This window comes from Podarcis filfolensis, assembly GCF_964270895.1.
Source record: "Podarcis filfolensis genome assembly, chromosome: 2".
Classification (NCBI taxonomy): domain Eukaryota; kingdom Metazoa; phylum Chordata; class Lepidosauria; order Squamata; family Lacertidae; genus Podarcis; species Podarcis filfolensis.
Window position 1 is genome coordinate 7,214,909 of NC_139605.1, and position 25,383 is coordinate 7,240,291.

The window sequence follows — 25,383 nt, forward strand, 5'->3', positions numbered from 1 at the left end:
TAAAATTATTTGTTATTCATTTGATCCAAATATTTCAGCTTTGATCCAAAATAAAAACAATCTAACAATCTTCCTCTTCTTGCCAGGTCAGTTATGCTTTTGTTTCCCGAGATCTGAATGACAAGAGGGAGTTTCCCTTTTTCTACAGGATGGTCCCCCAAGAAGATGCCCTGTACCCCGGAATTGTCAAGCTGCTCCTTCACTTCAACTGGACATTCATTGGTCTTCTGACTCAAGACACCGACAACGGAGAGAGGTTTGTGAAGACCTTGATGCCTCTGCTTACAAAGAGCGGCATTTGCGTTGCCTTCTCACAAGGCTTCATCCTAAAACTAGGCATTAACACATTGACATTCAGTAGATCTCAATTCATTGAGTGGGGACAAGTCAATGTATTTCTTTACTATGTAGAAAATATTTATTTAACAGCGGGGCTGACAATTGTGAAAAAGTTGATCGATGTTTTTAAAAAATCCACTGCAGGAAAAGTCTTGATCACAACAGCGATGTGGGACATCTCCATAAACCTAAAATACAGTGGTTTAGATTACCAGCACATCCGAGGTATTTTTTCTTTTTTTCTTGCAAAAAATAATTGGGCACAACCTGATGACTTTAATCGCTTTTTCTTTGCTATCAAGAAGTTTTGGGAGGATAGCTTTCATTGTTCCTATGTAAAGCATGCATTGTCAGTGAAAGGCCGGACAAGATGCAGAGAGAGAGAAGATCTGGAGATGCTTCCTCAAGACGATCTGGAAAGAATCCTCTCTTCAGACAGTCACAGGATTTACAACACAGTCCATGCTGTGGCACATTCCTTACATGCTGCATATTTGTCCAGATCTAAGTGGAGGTTGAAGGACAGTCTGGAAGTTCAAAGGCTACAGCCATGGCAGGTATTTCCTTTCCCATCACTGACATCTCTGCCAAATATGATGGTCCAGAATTATCATCTTGGAGAAGGTCTGAGAACTTGGGGAATGTAGTGGGTGAAATTTATCAAACTGCTTTTTGAAGTGCCCTGAATTGGATCATCTTTGTGCCCCCCCCCATAGACAAAAGTCCCTCAGAGGGCTCTGCCTCTCTGGTTGTTGTTGTTGTTTAGTTGTTTAGTTGTGTTCGACTCTTCGTGACCCTCTGGACCAGAGCACGCCAGGCACTCCTGTCTTCCACTGCCTCCCGCAGTTTGGTCAAACTCGTGCTGGTAGCTTCAAGAACACTGTCCAACCATCTCATCCTCTGTCGTCCCCTTCTCCTTGTGCCCTCCATCTTTCCCAACATCAGGGTCTTTTCCAGGGAGTCTTCTCTTCTCATGAGGTGGCCAAAGTACTGGAGCTTCAGCTTCACGATCTGTCCTTCCAGTGAGCACTCAGGGCTGATTTCCTTCAGAATGGATAGGTTTGATCTTCTTGCAGTCCATGGGACTCTCAAGAGGCCCCTCTGGTAATGGACGCCAATCCTTCTCCTTTGGCTGCAGTGTCCTATTTGGACAAGACCCCCTAACCCCCAATGTAAGAATTCCCTTTCGCAAGAGAGATGGTGTTGCAGGCTCCCTCTCACCACATGGCAGCGGTTTTCAACCAGTGAGCTGTGGCTCCCTTGGGTGCCTTGGATGGTTGTCAGGGGAGCTGCAGGCAACACCAGCTTCCCTCCCTCCCTCCTGCTTGCCTGTCACTGGCGCTGCTTCCCCAGGCCAAGACCTGCCTGTTCCCCAAGGGCAAATGGGTTGGCTTCCTGCACTGTGTGCCACTGCTTTCTTCACCTCCTTTCCCTTCCTCTTCCTTTTTCTTCCCCTCTCCTCTCCCCTTGCTCTCTTTCTCTCTTCCTTCCCTTCCTCCCTTTCCCCAGCCGCTTCTGGCGAACCAGAGCAGCGCATGGAAACACCGTATACCTTCCCGCTGGAGCAGTACCTATTAATCTACTAGCAGTTGCGGGGATTTGAACCGCCGACCTTCTGATCGGCAAGTCCTAGGCTCTGTGGTTTAAACCACAGCGCCACCCGCGTCCCTTGCAAATATACCAAGGCATAAATTTCATAGTAGCCCACACTCAAAGCTACTTGAGTCTGCACCCAGATCAAAGTCAGAGGAGAGCCAGAAATTGAAAGGTCAGAGTTGGATTGCCATTGTTGTTTTCCATATTCCAAACACTGCCCTTTTCTCTGCCATTCTAGCTCCACCTTTTCCTGGGACATGCCCAGTTTTACAATTCTTCCATGGACGGAGTGTATTTGGATGAGAATGGGGAAGTGGGAGCTGACTGGGACATCGTGAACTGGGTGCTGTTTTCCAATCGGACCAACCTTAGAGTGAGGTTTGGGAGCATCAAGAGACAGGGATCCTCAGACCTAAAGTGCACCATTGATGCAGATGTGTTGCCCAAAAGGCTTAACAAGGTGTGAGATACTATCTATTGCATTTTATCTAATCTCTAATCATGGCCTCCTGCTTCGTGTGGGGCTGCCTTCAAATGCCTGTCAACATCAGCTTTGAACATTTTGACAACCTAGCATGGAATCTCTGTCAAGCTGCGCATATGTAAGAGTCAACTGTTCTGGAGTGCAATTTCCAGGGGGTTGCTTATTGTAGTAATTAGATGAGGTGGCCAAGGTTTTTCCCAGCCATTACCATATTTAAATTGTCATCAACCCACATGCATTCATACTCACACTAAAGAGAGGTTTAACTCACATGCATTCAGAGGTTTAGCCTGTCAGCATCAACATTCAATATTTTGACAGTCTAGGACACACTAAAGAGAGGATTAGGGTCTTTCGCTGGAGTCCTGACATGGGCTTGTTATGAATACATGTCCATCTTTATCTTAAAGCGCACAAGAAGTTCTCGCACCAAAGGAATAAACAAAGTTGGGTTTATTATATGGAACAGAAGTGACAGATATTCACTTCTGTTCCACATATATGGATATTTTTGAATGATTCAGGCAACAAAATTACACTTTAAGCAGGCAGCAACTCACAAAAAAGATAAACACCTCGATCTAAACGGCAACCTAACGATTTTGAAAAAGCCTGTAGGAAAGTGAGCTTGGCAATTTCCTCACAGAAACCCACACTAAAGAGCAAGGAACAATGGAGCTGGAAGAGTATAACTGTCCTTAAGCATCTGTATGTTGGTCCTTGAGTATTCTGGATAAGTTCTGTTGGAGATTGTAGTGCCAACTGACTACTAGCAGAGCCAACTGACTACTGGGAAATTTGGGGGTTTCAATAGTATTCTTCTTCATAGAGACGGGAAAGGGCTTTGAAATGAAGAAGTCCTACCCATTTCTCACCTTGCCCATCCTAGTATGAAGATAACTAAAACTGGGCATCCTGTTTGCATTCCATCCTGGTGTGCATGAAAGACTGTGATGTTGTTTAGTCGTTTAGTCGTGTCCGACTCTTCGTGACCCCATGGACCAGAGCATGCCAGGCACTCCTGTCTTCCACTGCCTCCCCCAGTTTGGTCAGACTCATGTTTGTAGCTTCGAGAACACTGTCCCACCATCTCGTCCTCTGTCGTCCCCTTCTCCTTGTGCCCTCCATCTTTCCCCACATCAGGGTCTTTTCCAGGGATTCTTCTCTTCTCATGAGGTGGCCAAAGTCTTGGAGCCTCAGCTTCACGATCTGTCCTTCCAGTGAGCACTCAGGGCTGATTTCCTTAAGAATGGATACGTTTGATCTTCTTGCAGTCCATGGGACTCTCAAGAGTCTCCTCCAGCACCATAATTCAAAAGCATCAATTCTTCTGCGATCAGCCTTCTTTATGGTCCAGCTCTCACTTCCATACATCAATACTGGGAAAACCGTGGCTTTAACTATACGGACCTTTGTTGGTAAGGTGATGTCTCTGCTTTTTAAGATGCTGTCTAGGTTTGTCATTGCTTTTCTCCCAAGAAGCAGGCTTCTTTTAATTTCGTGACTGCTGTCACCATCTGCAATGATCATGGAGCCCAAGAAAGTAAAATCTCTCGCTGCCTCCATTTCTTCCCCTTCTACTTGCCAGGAGGTGATGGGACCAGTGGCCATGATCTTTGTTTTTTTGATGTTGAGCTTCAGACCATATTTGGTGCTCTCCTCTTTCACCCTCATTAAAAGGTTCTTTAATTCCTCCTCATTTTCTGCCATCAAGGTTGTGTCATCTGCATATCTGAGGTTGTTGATATTTCTTCTGGCGATCTTAATTCCGGCTTGGGATTCATCCAACCCAGCCTTTCGCATGATGAATTCTGCATATAAGTTAAATAAGCAGGGAGACAATATACTGTGATAGTGAGCCATTTCCCATATTTCTGCATCGATCCCACTTGGCTGCCCGGACACTGTACAGCCTGGCTGCTTCACTTCACACCAGCTGCAGTGTCCAGATTTTCTTCATGAGTAGCCCCACAATAGCAGAACCAGAAGGTTAGCAGAGCATGGATAACTGAGAGCAGCCTAATCCTAACCAGGAACATCCTTGGCTAGCCAACGGGCCAAAGCTAGAAATGCACATTCAGTACCACTTGGGCCACCTGGACCTCAAACAACTACACAACTGTTATGGTTTTTTCAGCCTTATGCTTAGTTGCAAGTGAGAATCCTGGGCCTTCCCAAGCCTCTGTCTCATTCCCATAGGGAAAAATAAATAGGCCTAACACAATTTCTTTGCTGCTTAGACCTTGCCTCCTTCCAAGTGTGTGGAAAGTTGCAGCCCTGGATTGGTCAAACGTGTTCAGGAAGGAATGCCACTCTGCTGCTATGACTGCGTTCCCTGTGCAGAAGGGACCATCTCCACTCAGGAAGGTGGGTAACGCCAGCAGAAAGGGCTGCCCTTGAGGAAGAGGAAATCACTTCATTCCAATATACAGGGGGAAATTTAGAACTGATGATAACTCCAATACAGATTGGAGAAGTGGGCCCACATTAACTAAATGAATTTCAATTGGGGGGGAAATATAAGGTTCTGCACTTTGGCATGAATAACCAGCTGTACAAATATAAGATGGGGAACACCTGGCTTGCCATTAGTACACATGAAAAGGATCTAGGCGTTTTAGTAGATCACTAGCTTAACAGGAGTCAATAGTGTGATGCATAAGCAAAAACAGCTCATGCTGTTCTAGGCTGCATCAACAGAAGTCTATTTTATTATTATTATTTATTATTTTATTATTATTATTTATTATTATTTTAAGGAAAATAATAGCAATGCTCCATTCTAACTTGGTCAGACCCCACCTGGAATATTGTGTCCAGTTAAAATATGGGTGTTAAAATATAAAAAGGGTGTTAAAATATAAAAAGGATACGGAGAAGCAGGAACATGTGCAGAGTAGGCCGACCCAGACAATAATGGCTCTGGAAACGAAGCCTTATGAGGAACGGTTGAGGGAGTTGGGTCTGTTTAACCTGGATAAGAGGAAAGTGAAAGCAGATGTGATTGCCAACCTCTTCTTTTTAAAATATGTCTTTATTGATTTTCCAATATCGTTCCAATAGCAGCATCATTAAAACAATACCAATTTCATCAAATTTATACAATTTTTAATGCCAATGATTCCAATCTCAAATTATACAATTTAATCAAACTGGCCTTCCGCATGCTAGATTTGATGGCTTCATTTTTCCACCTTTTTAATGTGTTCCAAAAGTTTAATAATATCCATTACATTCAGAAATAATAATCCTTTATATAACAGGTATAATCTTGTGATTTCATTCATGTTGGTATATTAGGTAATTTAAAAGTTTTAAGTGAGGAACTCTAACTGTAATCCCTGCTCCTTCCTGTGTGGGACAGTTAGTTTTCTGTGATGTTTTCCTGTCCATATATGGTGTTATATTCTTCATTCCTACAACTGTTGATGGTTCCCATCAACCCTCGGGAGAAGGGAGTTATGTCACAGTTTCCAAAAGTCACTGCATCACTTCATCCCATGATTTGGCTTCCAGTAAACAAGCCAGCTTCACCATTTTCCAGCCTAGGAAGAACGGTCTGAATCCAGACTGCAAATAGTTAATCCAAAAGCTTCTATTTCCGCAGCTGGTAGACTCCTTTCTTCCCTGCCGCTGATTTGTGGCCAGTTGTCCTTATATCAAACACATTCCTTGGTGGAAAATGGAGGTTAGGGAGGACTTTTCTCCATTGTCATTGAATTGTCATCGCGCCACTCCTTGGTGTGTGGAGTGCCTCAGGGTGCGATTCTCTCCCTGATGCTTTTTAACATCTTTATGCGCCCCCCTCGCCCAGCTTGTCCGGAGTTTTGGGCTGGGTTGCCATTAGTATACCGATGACACCCAACTCTATCTGTTGATGGATGGCCATCCTGACTCAGCCCCAGACACACTGGCCAGATGTCTGGAAGCTGGGCTGGATGGTTACGTGGGAGCCGGTTGAAGTTAAATCCTTTGAAGACAGAGGTCCTCTGGCTGGGACGGGGCGATATGGGATTGAGGGGGCAACTCCCATCTCTTGCGGGGGTGCAATTAGTGCCAGCATCGTCCGTTAAGAGTTTGGGTGTAATCATCGATACCTCCCTCTCTATGGAGGTGCAGATTGCAGCTATAACAAAGGCGGCATTTTTTCATCTCCACCAAGCTAAGCAGTTGACTCCTTATCTCTCTCGCCCTGACCTAGCCACTGTGATCCACGCGATGGTCACCTCCAGACTGGATTATTGTAACTCGCTCTACGTGGTGCTGCCCTTGAGACTGACCCAGAAACTCCAGCGGGTGCAGAATGCCGCGGCGAGACTCCTTACGGGGTCTTCGCTGCGAGATCATATTCATCCGGTACTATACCAGCTGCACTGGCTCCTGGTGGAGTACAGGATCAGGTTTAAGGTGCTGGTTTTAACCTTTAAAGCCCTATACGGCCTAGGACCCTTGTAGCTACGGGACCACCTCTCCTGGTATGTCCCACAGAGAAATTTACGGTCTGCAAATAAAAACATCCTGAAGATCCCAGGCCACAGAGAGGTTAGGCTGGCCTCAACTAGAGCCAGGGCTTTCTCGGCCGTGGCTCCAATCTGGTGGAACGCTCTGTCACAAGAGACTAGGGCCCTGCGGGACTTGACATCTTTCCGCAGGGCCTGCAAGACAGAGCTGTTCCACCAGGCCTTTGGTCAGGGCGCAGCCTGACCCCCTCCTCTGGCAATCTGCACAGAATTTTGCTTAATGGTTGCCATCAATTTGATTTTAATTTGATTTTAATTAATTTTATAATGAATGTTTTTAGAATGTTGGATTATTTTGATTGTTGTTAGCCGCCCTGTGCCCAACTTCGGCTGGGGAGGGCGGGATATAAATAAAATTTATTATTATTATTATTATTATTATTATTATTATTATTATTATTATATTTTCAAAGCATAGGGTTCCCCCCTTTCCCTCTCAGTTCCTTTCTCTCACACATGCAGCTCCAGTTTTGTTACATTCCATATTTATATTCGATTTTCTTCCTTGTACAGATTTTTTTAAAAAACAACACTTGCATTTCAGGGAGGGTTGCCATTAAATAAATTTAGAGAAAAACTTTGATATAAGCAAACTGTGGTTTCCCCTCCCTCCATCATCTCTTTGACCGAATGAAACCGCCTCTCAATCCAAACCTTTTAAATCCTGGTAGATGGGTTCATTTTTGCAGTTTCTTATATCATCATCTCTAGCACATGCCTGTAGTTTACTCCAGTTAAAAAAGCCAATTAGCAGGATAACCTGTGCTTCCAGGGACAGGATCGGGGGGTCTCAGAAGCCGGGTTGCTCTATAAACCCAGTGCCTTTGCCTGTCTTTGGATTCCATGGAGAAGCGAGTGCCAGACTGCCAGGCAAACTGTGGGTGAGAGCCAGGTTCCTCCTCCAACCGTAGAGGAATGCAGAAAATGCAATTCAGCCATCATTCTCTGATTATCTCCATCTGTCTTTCTCCATAGTGTTGGGAGAGACATCCATCCCCTGGCGCACAAGAAACAGGAAGCCTGTTATAGCCATCTTCAAATATCTAAAGGGCTGTCACATTGTTTTCTCCTGTTCCAGTCGGTAGGACCCAAACCAATGTCTTCAAGTTACAAGAAAGGAGATTCTGACTAAACATGAGGAAAAACTCCCTCTGAAAATGATGGACTCTCATCCTTGGAGGTTATTAAGCAGATGTTGGATGGCCTCTGCCCTGGATGCTTTAGTTAAGATTCCTGCATTGCAAGGGGGTGGATTAGATGACCCTTAGGTCATACTCCCCCCCATTGTTTTCCCCACCAATGGATGGCATACCAGTTACCTCAAGTGGTCCATTATCATTGACATTATTGCATATATTTATATGTTCTTCTAGTGGGAACTACTTTGGTATCACTGTCTGCAAATGCAGTACAGAGGATATATGGTTGATATTATGCTTGTTTGTTCCAGATGCCCAACATTGCACCAGGTGTCCAGTAGATCAACATCCAAACAAGGCCAGAGATCAATGTCTGGCCAAGACTATCACCTTCCTGGCTTATGAAGAATATTTGGGGGTTCTCCTGGCTTCCTTGACCATCATTTTAACCCTAACTGCAGCCTTTGTACTAGGAATATTCATTAAGTATAATGAAACTCCCATAGTCAAAGCCAATAACAGGGACCTCTCTTATTTCCTCCTTGTTTCCCTTTTGCTTTCCTTTTTGTCCTCTTTCCTTTTTATTGGTCAGCCAAGGAAAGCCACCTGCCTTCTCCGACAAATGGCCTTCAGCATCATCTTCTCGGTTGCCATCTCTTCTGTGTTGGCAAAAACCATCACTGTGGTGCTGGCCTTCCTGGCCACAAAGCCAGGAAACACGATGAGGAGATGGCTGGGGAAGAGTCTGGCCAACTCCATTGTCATTTCCTGTTCCATTGTCCAAGTTGCCATCTGCATCATCTGGCTGGGAATCTCTCCACCCTTCCCAGAGTCTGACATGAGCTCCCAGACTGGAGAGATCATCCTGCAATGCAATGAAGGGTCTGTTGCCATGTTTTACGCTGCCCTTGGCTACATGGGCTTCCTGGCCTCCATCTGTTTCACTGTGGCTTTTCTAGCTAGGAAGCTGCCTGGGGCCTTCAATGAAGCAAAGCTGATTACCTTCAGCATGCTGGTCTTCTGCAGTGTTTGGGTCTCCTTTGTGCCCTCCTACCTGAGCACAAAGGGAAAATACATGGTGGCCGTGCAGATCTTCTCTATTTTGGCCTCTAGCGCTGGGCTTCTGGGCTGCATCTTCTTTCCCAAGTGCTACATAATTGTACTGAGGCCTGATCTGAACACAAAGGAGCATCTGACAAGAAAAGCTGATTCTTAAATTACTCTTGTTGTCCACCACAGCAATGATGAAAAAGACATACTTGCCTTGCAAATGTAGCTTCTTAAATTTAAATCTTTCTTCCTGTCACAGAAATCATGAATGTTGAAAATGAATTCATAATAGCTCTGCAATGGCTATACATTTTTTGGGCATAACATTTTACATTATCACAGGCTCACCACAGGCTATTTTATTGACCAACCATACTAGTCTTTATGCTTCCTCATATTTTCCAGAGGTTCACAACGAATACGTTTACACAATCTTATTTTCTGTCACATAATGTTTAATGGAGGCATGGCTGCAAATCCATATTTGGGTTTCAAAGAACCAGTGACACTTATTTTGTTAGAGGGGGATTTTCCACTGGTGGCAGATGAACAGAAGACTGTGACACCATGAGTCCTGTGTAAAACAAAATCAAATAAAGGTTTTATTTCAAAACAACAAACAGCAAAGCTTGTGGGTGTTTTTCCTGCAGGCTAAGTTCAAACTGCAGGTTTGCTCCTTTTGTAGTCATGGCCAGCTGTACCCAATCAGCCCAGAGCTCACAAAAATCGTTCTTAAAGGTATAAACATCTTTACTGTTTCAGTGCAGAATGACTCCCAACATATTTGTGTGGTAGTTAGACTGTTGGTAGTCTGACTTTCACCCCTTCTTCTAAAAGGCCTTTATTTTTATGTGCTGCATAAGAAGAGAAGAAGAGTTTGGATTTGATATCCCGCTTTATCACTACCTGAAGGGGTCTCAAAGCGGCTAACATTCTCCTTTCCCTTCCTCCCCCACAACAAACACTCTGTGAGGTGAGTGGGGCTGAGAGACTTCAGAGAAGTGTGACTGGCCCAAGGACACTCAGCAGCTGCATGTGGAGGAGCGGAGACGCGAACCCAGTTCACCAGATTACGAGACTACCGCTCTTAACCACTACACCACACTGCAGCAAGCCTATCAGAAGCGATGTGCTTTGCTCTTCTCACTCTCAAAAGGGTTATTTGAAGAGAGAACCATTTTCTCTGCATTTATAGTACTGATTTTTCCCTCACACAGTGCATTGTGCTTTGAAACAGATTTTTCAAATTATCCCGTTATCCTGTTCTGTTTGTGCCTTTTGCTGTGTATTTGCCTACTATTAGACATTTTTCTCTGCCCTCTTACACCTTGGAGCACATCAGAATTGTTAATAAAATTGTTAGTATTACTTTTATCGTTGATTAGATTCCTATGTTGCCCCTCCTCAAAAGGACCCCCATTTCCTTCCTTGTCATGTTGCAGCTTGGAATGTAACTGATCGTTCTGTGAATAATATTTCATGCATGAATTTCTCACAAGAAAATTCAGCTTATTTTTCTGCATCTGAGGTGATCCTTATCCCAAGAAACTTTACAGTGCTGCTTGGTTTAATGTTATTTTCTTCTCATGTTCTAATTAAAATCCAGCCATTATAACTCAATTTTACATTAAAAAATTAAAAAATTGTCCAGTAGCACCTTAGAGACCAACTAGGTTTCTTCTTGGTATAAGCTTATGTGTGTATGCACACTTCTTCAGATACACTGAAACAGAAGTCTGTTACAATAACGTTTGTGAAGGAAAATACAGATATTAATTCTATCTAAAATGAAGAGCAAACCAAACCTCAAAGTTCAACATGTTTTAAATGGAGTTTTGCAATAGGGAATAAATTATTCCTACCATGTTTATTCCCCACTCCAATAGCCCTCCTATTGTGAGATACGTTATTTACAGATTATATATATATATATATATATATATCTGTGCTCTCTGTTAACTGTTCTTGAATCAAAAGATTTCGCTACTGAATTCCACTTTTTTATTCTATTTGTTTTAGCAATCCTAATCAATTTTCATATTAAATAAGTATGCCAAAGAGTACGAATTTTAAGAGGAATACACTCAACTTTCCAAGTTAAAATAGCACAATTAAAAATAAAAGTTAAACATTTAGACACACGTAGAAGCTACATGAGTAACTCATTTTTGACAACTGTTGTCCAGCACAGCAATGATGAAAAAGACATACTAGCCTTGGAAATGTAGCTTCTTAGATTTAAAAGCATGTTTATGGCTCCTTTTCTGATGGTTACTTTTCAATCCTTTAAGAAGGTGAAACAGGAGGCGTACGCTTCCCAGTCTCCAGATGCTGGGTTGAACGGTGAGAAGCTGCTGTCGGTTGCCATTCTGAGTTCCTTGTGTCCCGGAGCTGAAGCCTGGATACACGGTGAGAGGCAGCGGTGCGGCAGGTGGTGGTGCTGCGGCGCTGTGTGTGGCAGTCAGCTCAGCGGGATGCCACCTTCGTCGCCAGTGAAATATACTCAGAGTCGCAAAGTGATTTCATGCTCTTTATTCAGCTCATAGTGGTGAGGAGGAATGAATGAAAGTCCCCTCAAAGCATCTACTTTATATACATTATTTACACAATGGGCTGCACATGATTGGCTAATTCCGGAATTCTACTGTAAGCCAATCAGGTTGTGGATTCACTTCTATCTGGAGCATGATTGGGTGGTTCCTTCCAACCAATCATACTGCTGCATTGTTCTAGGACCAATCAGATTGCTGCATTCTGAATCCTATTGTTCTAGGACCAATCAGACTGCTGCCTTTTGGATCCTATTGTTCTAGGACCAATCAGACTGCTGCAGTTTGGATCCTATTCAACTCAGTACATAACAAGAGCAATAAAACATCAAACATTAAAAACTTCCCAATACAGGGCTGCCTTCAGATGTCTTCTAAAAGTCATATGGATGTTTATTTCCTTGACACCTTATGGGAGGGCTTTCTACAGGGTGGACGCCACTACTGAGAAGGCCCTTGGAGCTGGACATCAGTGTCCAGGCTGAACAATGAGGGCGGAGATTTACCTTCAAGTATACTGGGCTGAGGCTGTTTATTTATCATAGGGACCCCTCAGGTTACTACGGTCCCATAGACGACAGACATGAAACCTGTTGTTTAGGACCAAGGCAATAGACTGCGCTCATAGAGAAGTTACATGACACCCCAAAAATATTTAGTTTCACTGGGCCTTTATATCGAAAATGCATTTCAGGGCCCACATGTAAGGTTAGGAGGAAGCCCAAACCCATTACTTCAGATCAGTTATGATGAGTCACTTAAATGCATCACAACCCACCAAAACCAACCTTTATGTTAAATGAGATCTTGAATCAAAATGAGGGTGCAGGGAGTGCATGAAAGATAAGTGAAAATCAAAACCCATTCTTTGTGTTCAGGATTAATGCAATGGTCACACAGAATGGTCACTACCAGCACTAAAAACAAGGTGATTGGGCCTCTATATGGAAAGAGAAGTAGAAGGGGCCACACAGAAGGCCAGGGAAACTCTGAACTTTATGATCAAGAACAATGAGAGGGTGACATAGAGGTATAGCACAACCTACCCCAAATACAATCTTCACATTCATTGGGCTGTTAAACAAAATAGGAGTTCAGGGGTTACATGCGATGTTGGGGAAAACGCTAATCCGTTACTTAGGATTGCAGGGTTATCATAGAATAATAGAATTATAGAATTGGAAGGGACCCCAAGGGGCATCTAGTCCAACCCCCTGCAATGCAGGAATTTTAGCTAAATCATCCACGGCAGATGACCATCCAACCTCTGCTTAAAAACACCCAAGGAAGGACAGTCTACAACCTCCTGAGGGAGACCGTTCTAGTTGCTTAGAGTGGCCAGAATCTGACCCCCCAAATGTTTGTTGTGAGACTCTGGCATAGTCAATTTGGGGAATCCTATAGATAAACATGATCCAAAGTGTGGGCAGGGCTTCCAGTGAAAATGAAGACAGGAACCAGTCACTTCTCATTTGTTGTGTAGGGTGTGTATTCTGTACTTCTTACCAGCTGAAAATGTTTGGGCCAATTTGGAAGAAAGGTCTTAGGGGAAAAGTCATGACTTCTGTGCCACAGGCCCTGGAAGTTGGGATTGTAGGAGAGAAAACTTAGATAAAGGCTCAAGGGGAATCAGAAGGAGAATAAAGAAAAGTCCTTGAAACAATAGACTTGGTTATTGCATCAACAGAGAAGAGAGATCTGTTGATGCACTAACAAAAGTTGGCTCACCCAGAAACAGCTGAAAAGGTATACTTAAAATTCCATGGGTGGACCTCGGGTGCTCTTATAATCTCATTATTAATCTGAGCCCTGAGAATTGGACAAGAAAAGTGGTCCATAGCACAGGGTATATTTTATGCAAGAAACTTTGCAGGCACAGTGTAATAAATTACCTCACTTTAGCCTTGATTCTGATGTTTGGCTGATTTGTCTTTAGCTAAATCCCTGGTGATTTGGCAAGAATAAGAATAATTATAAGGAGAAGATGCATCACCTGAGTCTCTGTGTGGATCAAGGCACAGGTGCAGGCCTGGAGGAAAACATGAGAACAAGAACGCACAGAAATGGTTCCCTGGTTTTTACATGGGTCAGCCGGGGGGGGGGGGGTAACTGTCAGCTTGACCTTTAAATGGCAACATACTCTTTTAATGTTCCATTAATGCCACCAAAGTAGTGTGAACCTTGTTTTCCATATCAGAATCATAGTGCTTTATTCTCCCCAGAACTCAAGTGGTATTTTTAATAATTGTTCAAACCTATGAATAAATAGCAACACAGTGTCATTCATTGCACTGTGCTGGGGCCCTGGGGAGAGAAATCTGGTGCACCGAAGATCCTGCGTCAGAGAAATGCTGACTCAAGATTTAGCCAGTAGTTCACTTCAATCTAAATAACTTTAACAACAAGAAAATACATGCCTTCCAAAATATCATTAAAAAGCACTTGCAACTAATACACCAGTTCTAACACCAACATCCACTTCCTGAACATTCACCCTCCCTTCCCTACCTTCCCGCAGTTACTTAATGAATCTGGTTCTGCTAACCATAGAATAGATGTAATTCAGATACACTCTCTATTACACTTACTGCCTTTATATCAGGCACTTACACTGAGCACAGAGGGGTAAAAGGTATGCTGGAATTTGTGTTTAGATCACCGAGGAAGAGCCATCTTAGCTGCAGCCTGTTCTATGTGTGCTGGCCCGGGGGGGGGGGTTAACAGTGCGGCGAGGTCTGAGTCCGGTCCTGGGTCGAGGGTCTGGAGGCTGTCTGTCAAAGGCGAAGTGGGGTCCAAGGCAAGGAGCCAGGTGTGGTCAGGAACTCCGGAAGAGCAGGTCAGGGTGCTGGCAGGAACAGGTTTCCAGCGATGTTGCTCCTGCAACCTGGGACTGGGCTGACTGGCCTTTATCTCCTCTGGGGCCTAGGGCAGTCCCGGCCCACAGGTGAATCGCCTCTCCTGGCCTTAAGGCGAGCACTCCTCCTGAGAGAACTTAGTTTCCTCCGCCTCTCTGCCCTGAGTCTCTGCAGGTCAGGAGAGGCTGGAGGGTTACTGGACCCAGAGGCAGCCTCACCTTCCCCTGACAGGGCTGGGAGAGGAGCACCTGCAGGCAATGGGTCCTCAATCACCTCCAGAGCCAGAGTGGATTCATCTGGTGTCTGCTCCTGAGGATCCGTCACAGGTGCGGGCCCTTCAGATTCAAGCCCCTGCTGGAGGCAGGGACTCCTGTGCCGGCTGGGATTCCTCCGGTTCAGCCTCTGAATCAGATTCCCAGGCCATCACACTTTGGTGGAAATAATGCCAGAACCCCCCTAATTATGTAATCTTTTTGTAAACTGCTTTGAGCAGTATATAAATTTTGTGAAATAATCACTGTTTCCAAAGTCGTGAATTTAACCAGAAAACAAACATCATTGTTCTGTTTGGAGACAAGATGTGGCACACAAACACCATTTAGATGGCAATGCCCATCAAATATTTTTATACACACAGTCGAGGCTTGCACCCTAGGGAAGTCACAGTAATAATGCAGTAAAACAATGCAGGAGACAGCAGGTATGTGTTATAACATCATCCTGATCTTTTCCATGTTCACTTTGAACTCGAGCCTCTGGAGGCAACTCAGTGTTGTTTCAATGACTCTCTTCCACTTGTTTCTCACCGGTGTTCATACAAGAATGTCGTCTAAATAGGGATGGACCCGTATTCCTTGGGTGTTCTGGTGGACCACCAGGGCAAATAGGACTTTGTGAACACTCTCAGTGCTGAAATGCCGGCAAAAGGCAACACTCGGTACTGCAGGTGGAGGTATCCATAGCAGAACCTGAGGTCCTGCTATGTCTAGTCAGTGGAGAGGAGCCATTCAAGCATAAGGGCTGTTGTTCAGTAACCTTTGGCGAGACCTTTTGTTCATTTATTTTTTTTTAAATAATATTTATTAAAGTTTTAAAGGTTACAAAAAGAAAAAGTAAAAACACCATATTAAACAAAAACAAAACAACACATCACAATAAGGAAAAAAAGAAAGAAAAAGAAAAAGAAGAAAACAAAAAAATAAAATCAATTAAAAAACACAGCGAATCTTCCCATAACTTATCTTTCATTTGCTTGTTTCCTTGACCTCCTCACACCTCCCTTTTTTGTATTCTAGTTCGGTTAACTATTTCAGCAAATCCTTTCCATCTTTTCCAATTTTTGTCCTGTAATTTATCTTAATATAATGTAACTTTACTTTCCCTCCTTTCACCAATTAACAGTCTATTTTTTCCTAAACCTTTATAACATTTCTGCTAAAACCACATAAGTTCATTCCAACATCCTTCTAACATTCATTAATTTTACAATGTTTCTGTAGATAGTCTTTAAATTTCTTCCAATCTTCCTCCACCGACTCTTCTCCCTGGTCTCGGATTCTGCCAGTCATTTCTGCCAGTTCCATGTAGTCCATCACCTTCATCTGCCATTCTTCCCGGGTGGGTAGATCTTGTGTCTTCCAGTACTTTGCAATAAGTATTTTGCTGCTGTTGTATGAAATGAACCTTTTGTTCATTTCTTGAGTGGGTCACTCATTGCAGGCCACTCCATAACTGTACATTATTTAGATGCTTATTTATTTATAGGATCACAGAATTGCTAGTGCCAGCAGTTAATCGACACCTTCTCTGCCCTAACAAACTATTTGGGTGCCCCATTGACCCTGGAAAAGTCTGAACGGCCAGCCACTAAACTAACCTTTTTAGGAATAGAATTGTATACAGTTGCCCAGTGTTCCAGGTTGCCAGTAGACAAGCTTTCTGATTTATGTACACTTCATCAGCTCAATGAGCTCATTAGTCATTATGTTTTTGCACTTATGGTCATCTCCCTGGATAGGGCATTTGTGAAATGCCTTTGTGATGCCATGAAGGGTGTAAGAAGCCATTTCCACCATGTCCAGGTTACAGCTGATATGCGAGCTGACATGGAAACATGAATGGCCTTCCTATCTGACTTCATATCTGGAGGCAGGACTTATTATTGGAACCACAGCTCTAGGTCATGTCTGATGTCTACTGGCCATTTGGGGGCCAGACGACTCAAAAGTCATATTTTCAATACAACCTTTTGGTTCCTGGCACCCAGGAATCTTCACTTGGTTGCAAGTGGCCAATAGCTAGGTGCAAAATGCGCCTGGAGGCTGGCTAATTTTGAACATTGTAACACAGAACAAAGCTAGGACCAAGGCACATCCCGAAAGCATGAAGCAATTCAGCTACATAAGAGCATGAATCACTCCCATGATCCTGAGCCCCCTCTTTCACTTCATGGGCCACACTTGGCTCCTTGGTATACTCCAGAGCTTAGGGCGAGGAAACCTAACTGAGAGACAGCTCAAATGTGAGTGCAGGGAAACTCTGGTCAAATGCAACTGAACATGGGTGGAAGGAGGAGGCACCTGTGTAATGGGTTTTGGAAACCACATGTAGGGAAAGTTATGCAGCGCTCATCTCCTGCTTGTGAGCTTCCCTTTGGGGCAACTCGTTGGCCATTGTGATTACAGGATGCTGGACTTGAAGGGCTTTTGGCCTGATCAGCTTTAGGGCTCTTAAGCAGGCAATAAAGATCAGTCAAACTCATCTTTCTCCTCCCTTGATCCATGTCAGTCTATTCAGTAAACATGTTTTTCTCTTGCTCTGCACCTGCTCTTCTGAAGTTCCAAAGGATTCCTCTCTTCCCTTTAGACTTCTCTGAACCACTGTGATCTCTTCTGATTATTTACAGAGTCCAAGGGATCCTCACACACTCCGCCCTCAAATATTGCATTTGGGAACAATGAAGTAACATCACAATTAAGGGCAGCTGGTGGTTTATTTATTCCACTGTGTCTGTTCCACTTGTCCCGTGTGCCACAGAGTCCTTGGGGCCAATATATAGGGCAGGTGAAGAGGGGAGCTAAGTTTGTGCGAAGCTTAATCAGAACATAGGAAGCTGCCTTTGAGATCTGTACCATCTGCTGGCTGGCAGCAGCTTTCCAGGAAGGGGACATCCTCAGCACTACCTGGAGAGTTGCAGATAGGTAGCCGTGTTGGTCTGCCATAGTATCTGAAGAAGTGTGCATGCACACGAAAGCTCATACCAAGAACTAACTTAGTTGGTCTTTAAGGTGCTACTGGAAGGAAAAATTTTTTTTTTTGTTTTGACTACCTGGAGAGGTGAGTCAGGATTGCACTTCACACCTTCTGGGGGGCAAAACAGATGCTTGTCCATTGAATCTTTGGCCCTTCCCCTCAATCCCCCTTTGACCCTGAGGCCAGAGCCAGACACTTCCCTGTATTTGTAAATTAGCTGCAGCTTCAGATTTGCAAGAATGTGGTGCTTCTTCTGAACAGTGGCAAGTGTGGAAAGGAACAGTCACAAGCAAAGGGTAGCTGAAAGACCCAGAATGATAACACTGTTTCTGGTGATGTCTCTCGTAACCTACGGGATGCAGCAGAGTGAAAAGTGCCTACCGATTGTGATCAGCGATGCACTTTCTGCTGTGAATTTTTACCAGCCAGCAGACCACCTTATTGGTGGAATCATATCTCCAAGGTTCTTTGAAAATCAACATTCCTTCACCTTTTCCAGCAACCCCTTCAACAGAATTGAGCAGTAAGTAATGATGTATTGATGGGATATGTTTCTGCTTCCTAGCTACTCTCCAGTTTGCTTGATGTACCTGAGCTAACCCTGTTTTCTGGTAGCCCTGATAAATCACTGGTCCCTCTTTTTTGTTGAGGAAACACCTCATTCAGTGGGATGCAATACAATTGGGATATCTGGCTAGCAATATGTTACACCAATGCAACAAACACTCTCTTTGCTTATAAACCTATAATATGTAACTAGCTGAAGCTGTCGTGGGTCTTTTCTGGGGGTTGAAACAAGAATGTCTGTTGCCTTACTTTACTTTGTTTAAATATTTTCGTATGCCTTTTTGCTTGGTGAAAAACAGTGTTTCAAAGCATTTTTTAATGCAATTTAAGTAACTGGTTGTAGTTTTGATGTGTGTTGCTCTCCAAAGAATAACTTGTTCTCTGAAGTGTATGAAATGCTGTTAGATGTGTTTGAGCTGCAGGTCTTCTGTGGTAAGCAACATTGGAACTACACAATTATTTCACCCATGCACAACAAAATCTATGGAGCTGCAAATTGGAAATGTCTACTGTGCTTAGTCACATGCAAAGCAGCTTGTGGGCTCAGTTTGGTTCCAGGACCTTTTCATCTGGCGCCCAGCACAGCCCAACATAGCTAAGACTTCTTGGCTGCTCTGTGGGGCTGCTCTTCCCATGTCCCCATTAGAAATATGCAAACCATTATTTGGGAACCTGTTTTGTGAGACATTGCCTGGGAGGTCGTTTGATACAGTAACAGTTGCTAACCACTCGACCTGGAGGGGGGTCGGGGGGGGGGCAAGGTCACCAGAAAAGGAATAGATTTGTGTTCTGGTTTTGCCTCCTTTCTCCTCCTGGAGAGCCAGTGTGGTGTGGTGGTTAAGAGCAGTGGTGAACCGGGTTCACGTCTCCGCTCCTCCACATGCAGCTGCTGGGTGACCTTGGGCCAGTCACACTTCTCTGAAGTCTCTCAGCCTCACTCACTTCACAGAGTGTTTGTTGTGGGGGAGGAAGGGAAAGGAGATTGTTAGCTGCTTTGAGATTCCTTAGGGTGGTGATAAAGTGGGATATGAAATCCAAACTCTTCTTCTTCTTCTCCTTGCAAAGATACTGCAGATAAAGATACTGGTACGCCTCTGCCTTTCCCCTGTCGTCTGGCCTCCTTTCCTGTTTGCTTTGATAAATACAAAAAAGAATGTGACTTTCATTTTCACTGAATTGAGGGTAACTGTGTGACACACTATTTTTGCAGCTGGGTGGATGGGAGGAGCGCACATGTTCTTTCATTCGCTCTTGCTGTTCAGGATATCAATGATAACCCCAGGCTCTTACCAAACATCACCCTTGGCTACAGCATGTATGATACCTGTTTTCAGGGAGGAATGACTTCCGATGCCCTGATAGACCTGTTTGCTGGTGGGAAAATCAATATTCCAAACTATAGGTGTGGAAGAGAGAAAAAGCTGTTGGCTGTTCTTGAAGGGGGTGAATCCGACATCTCCACACACATTGCAAGCATGTTGGGCATCTACAAGATCCCACAGGTAAGAACTGGGTTTAGGTCCAACACACCAAGCAACATATGCATCCTAGTCAGACAGTAGGGAAAACTTGGGATGTTGTAACTGATTTTACACCAGTGTTCTGCCCAGACACTGCGGTCCAGCGCCGAGGGCCTTCTGGCAGTTCCAGGCAACCAGGCAGAGAGCCTTCTTGGTAGTGGCGCCTGCCCTGTGGAATGCCCTTCCATCAGATGTCAAAGAAATTAACAACTATCTGACTTTTAGAAGTTATCTGAAGGCAGCCCTGTTTAGGGAAGCTTTTAATATTTGATGAATTATTGTATTGGAAGCTGCCCAGAGCGGCTGGGGAAACCCAGCCAGATCGGCAGGGTATAAATAATAAATTATTATTGTTATAGTTATTGTTGTTGTTGTTATTGTTATGACTTTACATTGTACACCGCTTTGAAAAATTGTCTTTCATGAAGTGAAGAGCCATATTTAGAGACTATTGCAGTTAAGAGTTATAAAAAATGATTAAATTTAAAAGATAATATTATTAAATTTATTTTTAAAAACTCTGTAAGGTTTGCTCCAATTCGATTTGCCCTCCTCTTTCACTTAGAAGTATCCACTCTTAGTCCTGGGGGAAAAGAATACCAGTCTCTTTCTTTCCTCACCAGCTCAGTTATGGCTTTGTTCTTAATGATAAAGCCCAGTTCCCGTTTGTCTACCGGATGACTCCAAAGCAAGACACTCAGTACCAGGGGGTGGTCCAACTCCTCCTGCATTTCCGGTGGACGTGGGTCGGCCTCTTTGCTCCAGACAATGACAACGGAGAAAGGTCCCTGAGTACCTTGACGCCTCTGATGATCAAAAAGGAAATTTGTATTGCCTTCACAGAAAGAGTTGTACATAAGACTTGGCTCTGGATACCCCATGAACTACCTGCCATGTGGAGAGAAGTCAATGTATTTGTTTACTCTACAGACTCTCAATATGGACTATTTATCATCATAGAAGTGGAATCTTTACTTCAAAGGCTACAAAGCGAGGGGAAAGTCTGGATAATCATAGGTCTTCAGAACAAATTCTCATTATGTGATACTGACTGCTTCCCATTTGTGCATGGCTCTTTGTCCTTTGTAATGAAGACCAAAAAAAAGATGAACAAGGACTATTATGGGCCAGTGACCTCACTTAGTCTAAACTGCTCAGAAGAACTATTTGATTGTTCATATTCAATGCAGGACTTGTCTGTGAGGGGTTTGACAAAATGCAGGGAGCAGGAGAGTCTGAAGTTGCTGCCCCAAGAAGACATTGAGAGAATCCAGTCACAAGACAGCTACGTCAATTACTTGAGTATCCAAACTGTGGCTCAGGCCTTAAATGCAGCATATTCATCCAGATCAAAGCGGATTTCAATTGTGGGAGGAGGAGGAGGCAAGTTGGAACTTCAAAGGCTAGGGGCATGGCAGGTACCGTATTTTTCTGTGTATAAGACTCCCCCATGTATAAGATGCCTCCTATTTTTGGGGACTTTGATTTAAGAAAGTGGGGGGAAAGATATACGTGTATAAGGCGAGCCCCGATTTTGAACATTATTTTAGAGTAGAAAAACATAGTCTTATACACGGAAAAGTACGGTATGTCCCTTCTCTCTTGCAAACTGCAGTTCATTGTCTCTGCTCTGGAATTACCATGCTAGGATCACAGGAATCTGCCCTGCACTGAGCCAGACTATTGGTCTAGTTAGCTTAGTATTGTCTACCTTGACAGAACAGCAGTGGTTCTCCACAGTTTCTGGAAGGGAAACTTTCCAAGCTCTGCCCAGAGATCCAACTGGGGATTGAATCTAGGACCTTCTGGGTGCAAGGCAAATGTTCTACCAACTGGGCCTCTTCCCCCATCATTCTGCATTCAGAGTCAAACATTGCAGCAATGACTTGTGTTGATTTATTTCTACAAATTCTTAAACCACCTTTCTTCATCTCATCACATCACATCACATCAACGTGATCCCAGGGTGGCTTCCATAGGAATGCAATGAACATAAAATAGGAAAGAATGATAAAATAATCCAATCACATTGTTTTCACCTGCTGGCAGAAATCCATCCAGGGTCCCCATTGTGGTTTTATGTTCTCTTAATGCTGGAGTTTCCTGTTATTCTAGCTTCATCCTTTCTTGAAAGAAGTCCACTTCTATACTAATAGTTCAGCTGATGGACAGTACTTGGATGAGGATGGGGCAGTGGCCGCTGACTTTAATATCGTGAATTGGGTACAGTTTCCTAACAACTCTCTTGCTAGAGTGAAGATTGGGAGAATAGAGAGAAAGGCGTCCTCAAATATGAGGTTCACCATTAATCCGGAAGCAATTGTATGGCCCAATCTATTTAAGAAGGTAGGAGAAATTATATTTGTTATTTGATTCCCTATTACATCTGCTATGCTCTAACAACATTTTGAATAGTACATATAAGGCTTGGGCTGCAATCTTATGGTCACTTCGCTGGGGCGAAGTCCTGCTGAGATTAATGGGACCTGCTTTTGAGTAAACATGGATAAAATTTCATCCAAAGGCAAAATGCTACTGACACTTTCTCCTTGGTGCTCAATCTCTTTATGTCTAGATAGTTCCTCGTTCAAGATGCACAGAAAGTTGTCTCCCTGGATATGCCAAAAAGGTTCAGGAAGGGAAGCCGCCGTGCTGTTATGATTGTGTTCCCTGCTCAGAAGGGACAATCTCCACTCAGGAAGGTAGGGGAAGATCTCAGAGGAAAGGACCTTGGATAGGAGGGCTAATTTCTGAGCCACTCCAAACATGATGTTGCTAATGACACTTCATGAATGAAATACCCTCTCTTTTTCCCAACAAAACCATGTTATTTCCTGATTTCTCCCATATGCCCACCTTTCCTCAGAATTAAAACAACGTAAGAACATTGTAGGTGTGTGACTGATATTAGGATACTGAAGTGTGTTTTCCTCTGTGCAGATGCTGATGAATGCACCAACTGTCAAGAAGATCAGCATCCAAGTGAGGGCCGAGATCAATGTGTCCCCAAAGAGATCACCTTCCTGTCCTATGAGGAATATTTGGGGAGACTCCTAGCTTTCCTTTCTCTCTTCTTATCCTTAACCACAGGCTTTGTGTTAGGAATCTTCATTAAATACAAAGAAACTCCCATAGTCAAAGCCAACAACAGGGACCTCTCCTACATCCTCCTCATCTCTCTCCTGCTTTCCTTTTTGTCCTCCTTCCTCTTCATTGGAAGGCCAAGGAAATCCACCTGCCTTCTTCGTCAAACAGCTTTCAGTAACATCTTCTCAGTTGCCATCTCTTCTGTCTTGGCAAAAACCATCACTGTGGTGCTGGCCTTCCTGGCCACTAAGCCAGGAAACAGGGTGAAGAGATGGCTGGGGAAGAGTCTGGCCAACTCCATTGTCATTTCCTGCTCCAGTGTCCAAATGGTCATTTGCATCATTTGGCTGGGCATCTCTCCCCCATTCCCAGACTCTGACAAGCATTCCCAGGCTGGACAGATCACCCTGCAATGCAATGAAGGGTCTGTGGCCATGTTTTATGCTGCCCTGGGTTACATGGGCTTCCTGGCTGCCATCTGCTTCACGGTGGCTTTCCTGGCCAGGAAGCTGCCTGGGGCCTTCAATGAAGCCAAACTGATCACCTTCAGCATGCTGGTCTTCTGTAGTGTTTGGGTCTCGTTTGTGCCCACTTACCTGAGCACAAAGGGGAAATTCATGGTAGCCGTGCAGATCTTCTCTATCTTGGCTTCCAGCGCTGGGCTTCTGGGCTGCATCTTCATTCCCAAGTGCTACATTATTATACTGAGGCCAGATCTGAACATGAGAGAGCATCTGACAAGAAAAAACTTAACATGACCTTTGACACTTAACTCTAAGGATATCATAGAATCAAGGAAATAGTTAAAAAGTCTGATGGGAATCTACACATTTATGAAGAGTTTGTAGAAGAGAAATATTTTCCGCTAATGAGTCTTGGTGAGATGCAAAACTGCTACAAGAGAAGTTAGTACATGGAAAGACATTATTGGAAATTTTGGTTTTGTTCAGGACAGGACAGTGACATTCATTTTAGGTAGTCAGGGAGGAGATGGGTGGTTTTTGGAGAAGTAAAGTTGTCAGACTCAGACATGAAGAAAGGGGAACTTTACCTCATGTAAGCAGGGCTTTTTTCAGCTGGAACTCACAGGAACTCAGTTCTGGCACCTCTCAGGTGGGCCCCATTGCCATTCTAAGAGAAAGAAGGGTGAGTTCCAGCACCTCTCTTTCTAGAAAAATAGCCCTGCATGTAGACATGTCCTGGTATTTATGCTAACCAAAGGGAACGTGAACAATTTGACATCAGAAACCACGCTTGGCAAAAGCAAATGGAAAGTATAGGAGCTGGTGTTTACATCTGGACAGAATCGGCCTCTCTGGAAATGTATTTACTGTTTTGCATGTGTCTGTTTATCTTGATCTCTGTTGCTCTTACCTTCAGATTTCTTGTCTGTATTAGGGATTCAGATTCCCGAAATAAAATCTCCTTTTATCACCTATTTCTGGTGTCTTCCTGTATGGTCCTAATAGCTGGCAAACCCCTCACCAGTCTACAGCCAGTTTAGAATCTTTATGATCAGTGGAAAAAACTGTCTGCAGTCAGAAATCTCAGTTTGATTATGTGCCAACACAAATGACACTTCTTTTTTGCTAGTATGTATGTATGTATGTATGTACGCATGCAGACACCGACACAGTCAAAGCATCAAATTTCCCCTTTGAAATGAATGCTTTTTTTTTTTGTAATTTTCCTCAGTGGCAGTGGTTTTAAGTTATTCCATTAAATAAAAAATTGTATAGACCAGGCATGTCCAACTTCAAGTAGGCTGTGATCTACTATCAATTATCAAAAACTGGCAGTGATCTACCACACTGTCCCCTTGTCATTCTTTAACTTAAAAATATTATATTTGCCTGAGCTTATGACAAAAATAATAATGAATGATAGTCACTTCCATAAAACCTGAAAAGTTCATCATAAATCAATATATTTTTAAAAAATACATAATCAGAACATGATGCACCGATTGTTGTTTACAAAAGCTCATGCCATAATAAATGTGTTAAGTCTTTAAAGAACCCCAGGACTCTTGCTGTTTTTCTAATGAGTCAGGGGCACATGTCAACCACAATGGTTTCCCCCATAGTTTGAAACAGAAATTGGGTAAACTGAGCTGCAGCCTTCAAGCACCACCTTAAGAACTGGATGAAACCTGTAGAAGCCCTTTCCCCTGGATCCAACCTACCCCTTCCATTTGAGTAAACCTAAACCAGCCCTTTCTCTCTCTGAGGAGCTAGTCTCTCTCTGTCTCTCACGGCATGCTGGGAATTGTAGTCCCGCTTGGCCTCTCCTTCTGCATATTCCTCCGCCCTCTTCACCGCTCCTGCCTCCTGCCTTGCGCCAGCTCGCTTCTCCTTCTCCTGCTCTCGTTGTTGCAGAGACTAAACGTTTACCACGTATAATTATCAAAATCATAGTAATATAT

General features: G+C 43.7%; 2 protein-coding genes across 2 annotated transcripts; both read left to right on the forward strand.

The window, feature by feature from the left end:
• Positions 1-734: 734 nt before the first annotated feature.
• Positions 735-9,327, forward strand: LOC310758172 (vomeronasal type-2 receptor 26-like; the record flags this gene model as incomplete). Its single annotated transcript, XM_083604101.1, has 4 exons — positions 735-896; positions 2,174-2,395; positions 4,660-4,786; positions 8,390-9,327. The coding sequence occupies 4 exons, from the start codon at positions 735-737 to the stop codon at positions 9,292-9,294; spliced, it is 1,416 nt and encodes a 471-aa protein (XP_083460227.1). The 3' UTR covers positions 9,295-9,327.
• An 8,813-nt stretch (positions 9,328-18,140) lies between these two features.
• Positions 18,141-23,716, forward strand: LOC310758173 (vomeronasal type-2 receptor 26-like; the record flags this gene model as incomplete). The annotated part of the gene is made up of 6 exons (XM_083604102.1): positions 18,141-18,307; positions 19,562-19,853; positions 20,495-21,289; positions 21,987-22,217; positions 22,447-22,573; positions 22,812-23,716. The coding sequence occupies 6 exons, from the start codon at positions 18,141-18,143 to the stop codon at positions 23,714-23,716; spliced, it is 2,517 nt and encodes an 838-aa protein (XP_083460228.1).
• Positions 23,717-25,383: the final 1,667 nt, after the last annotated feature.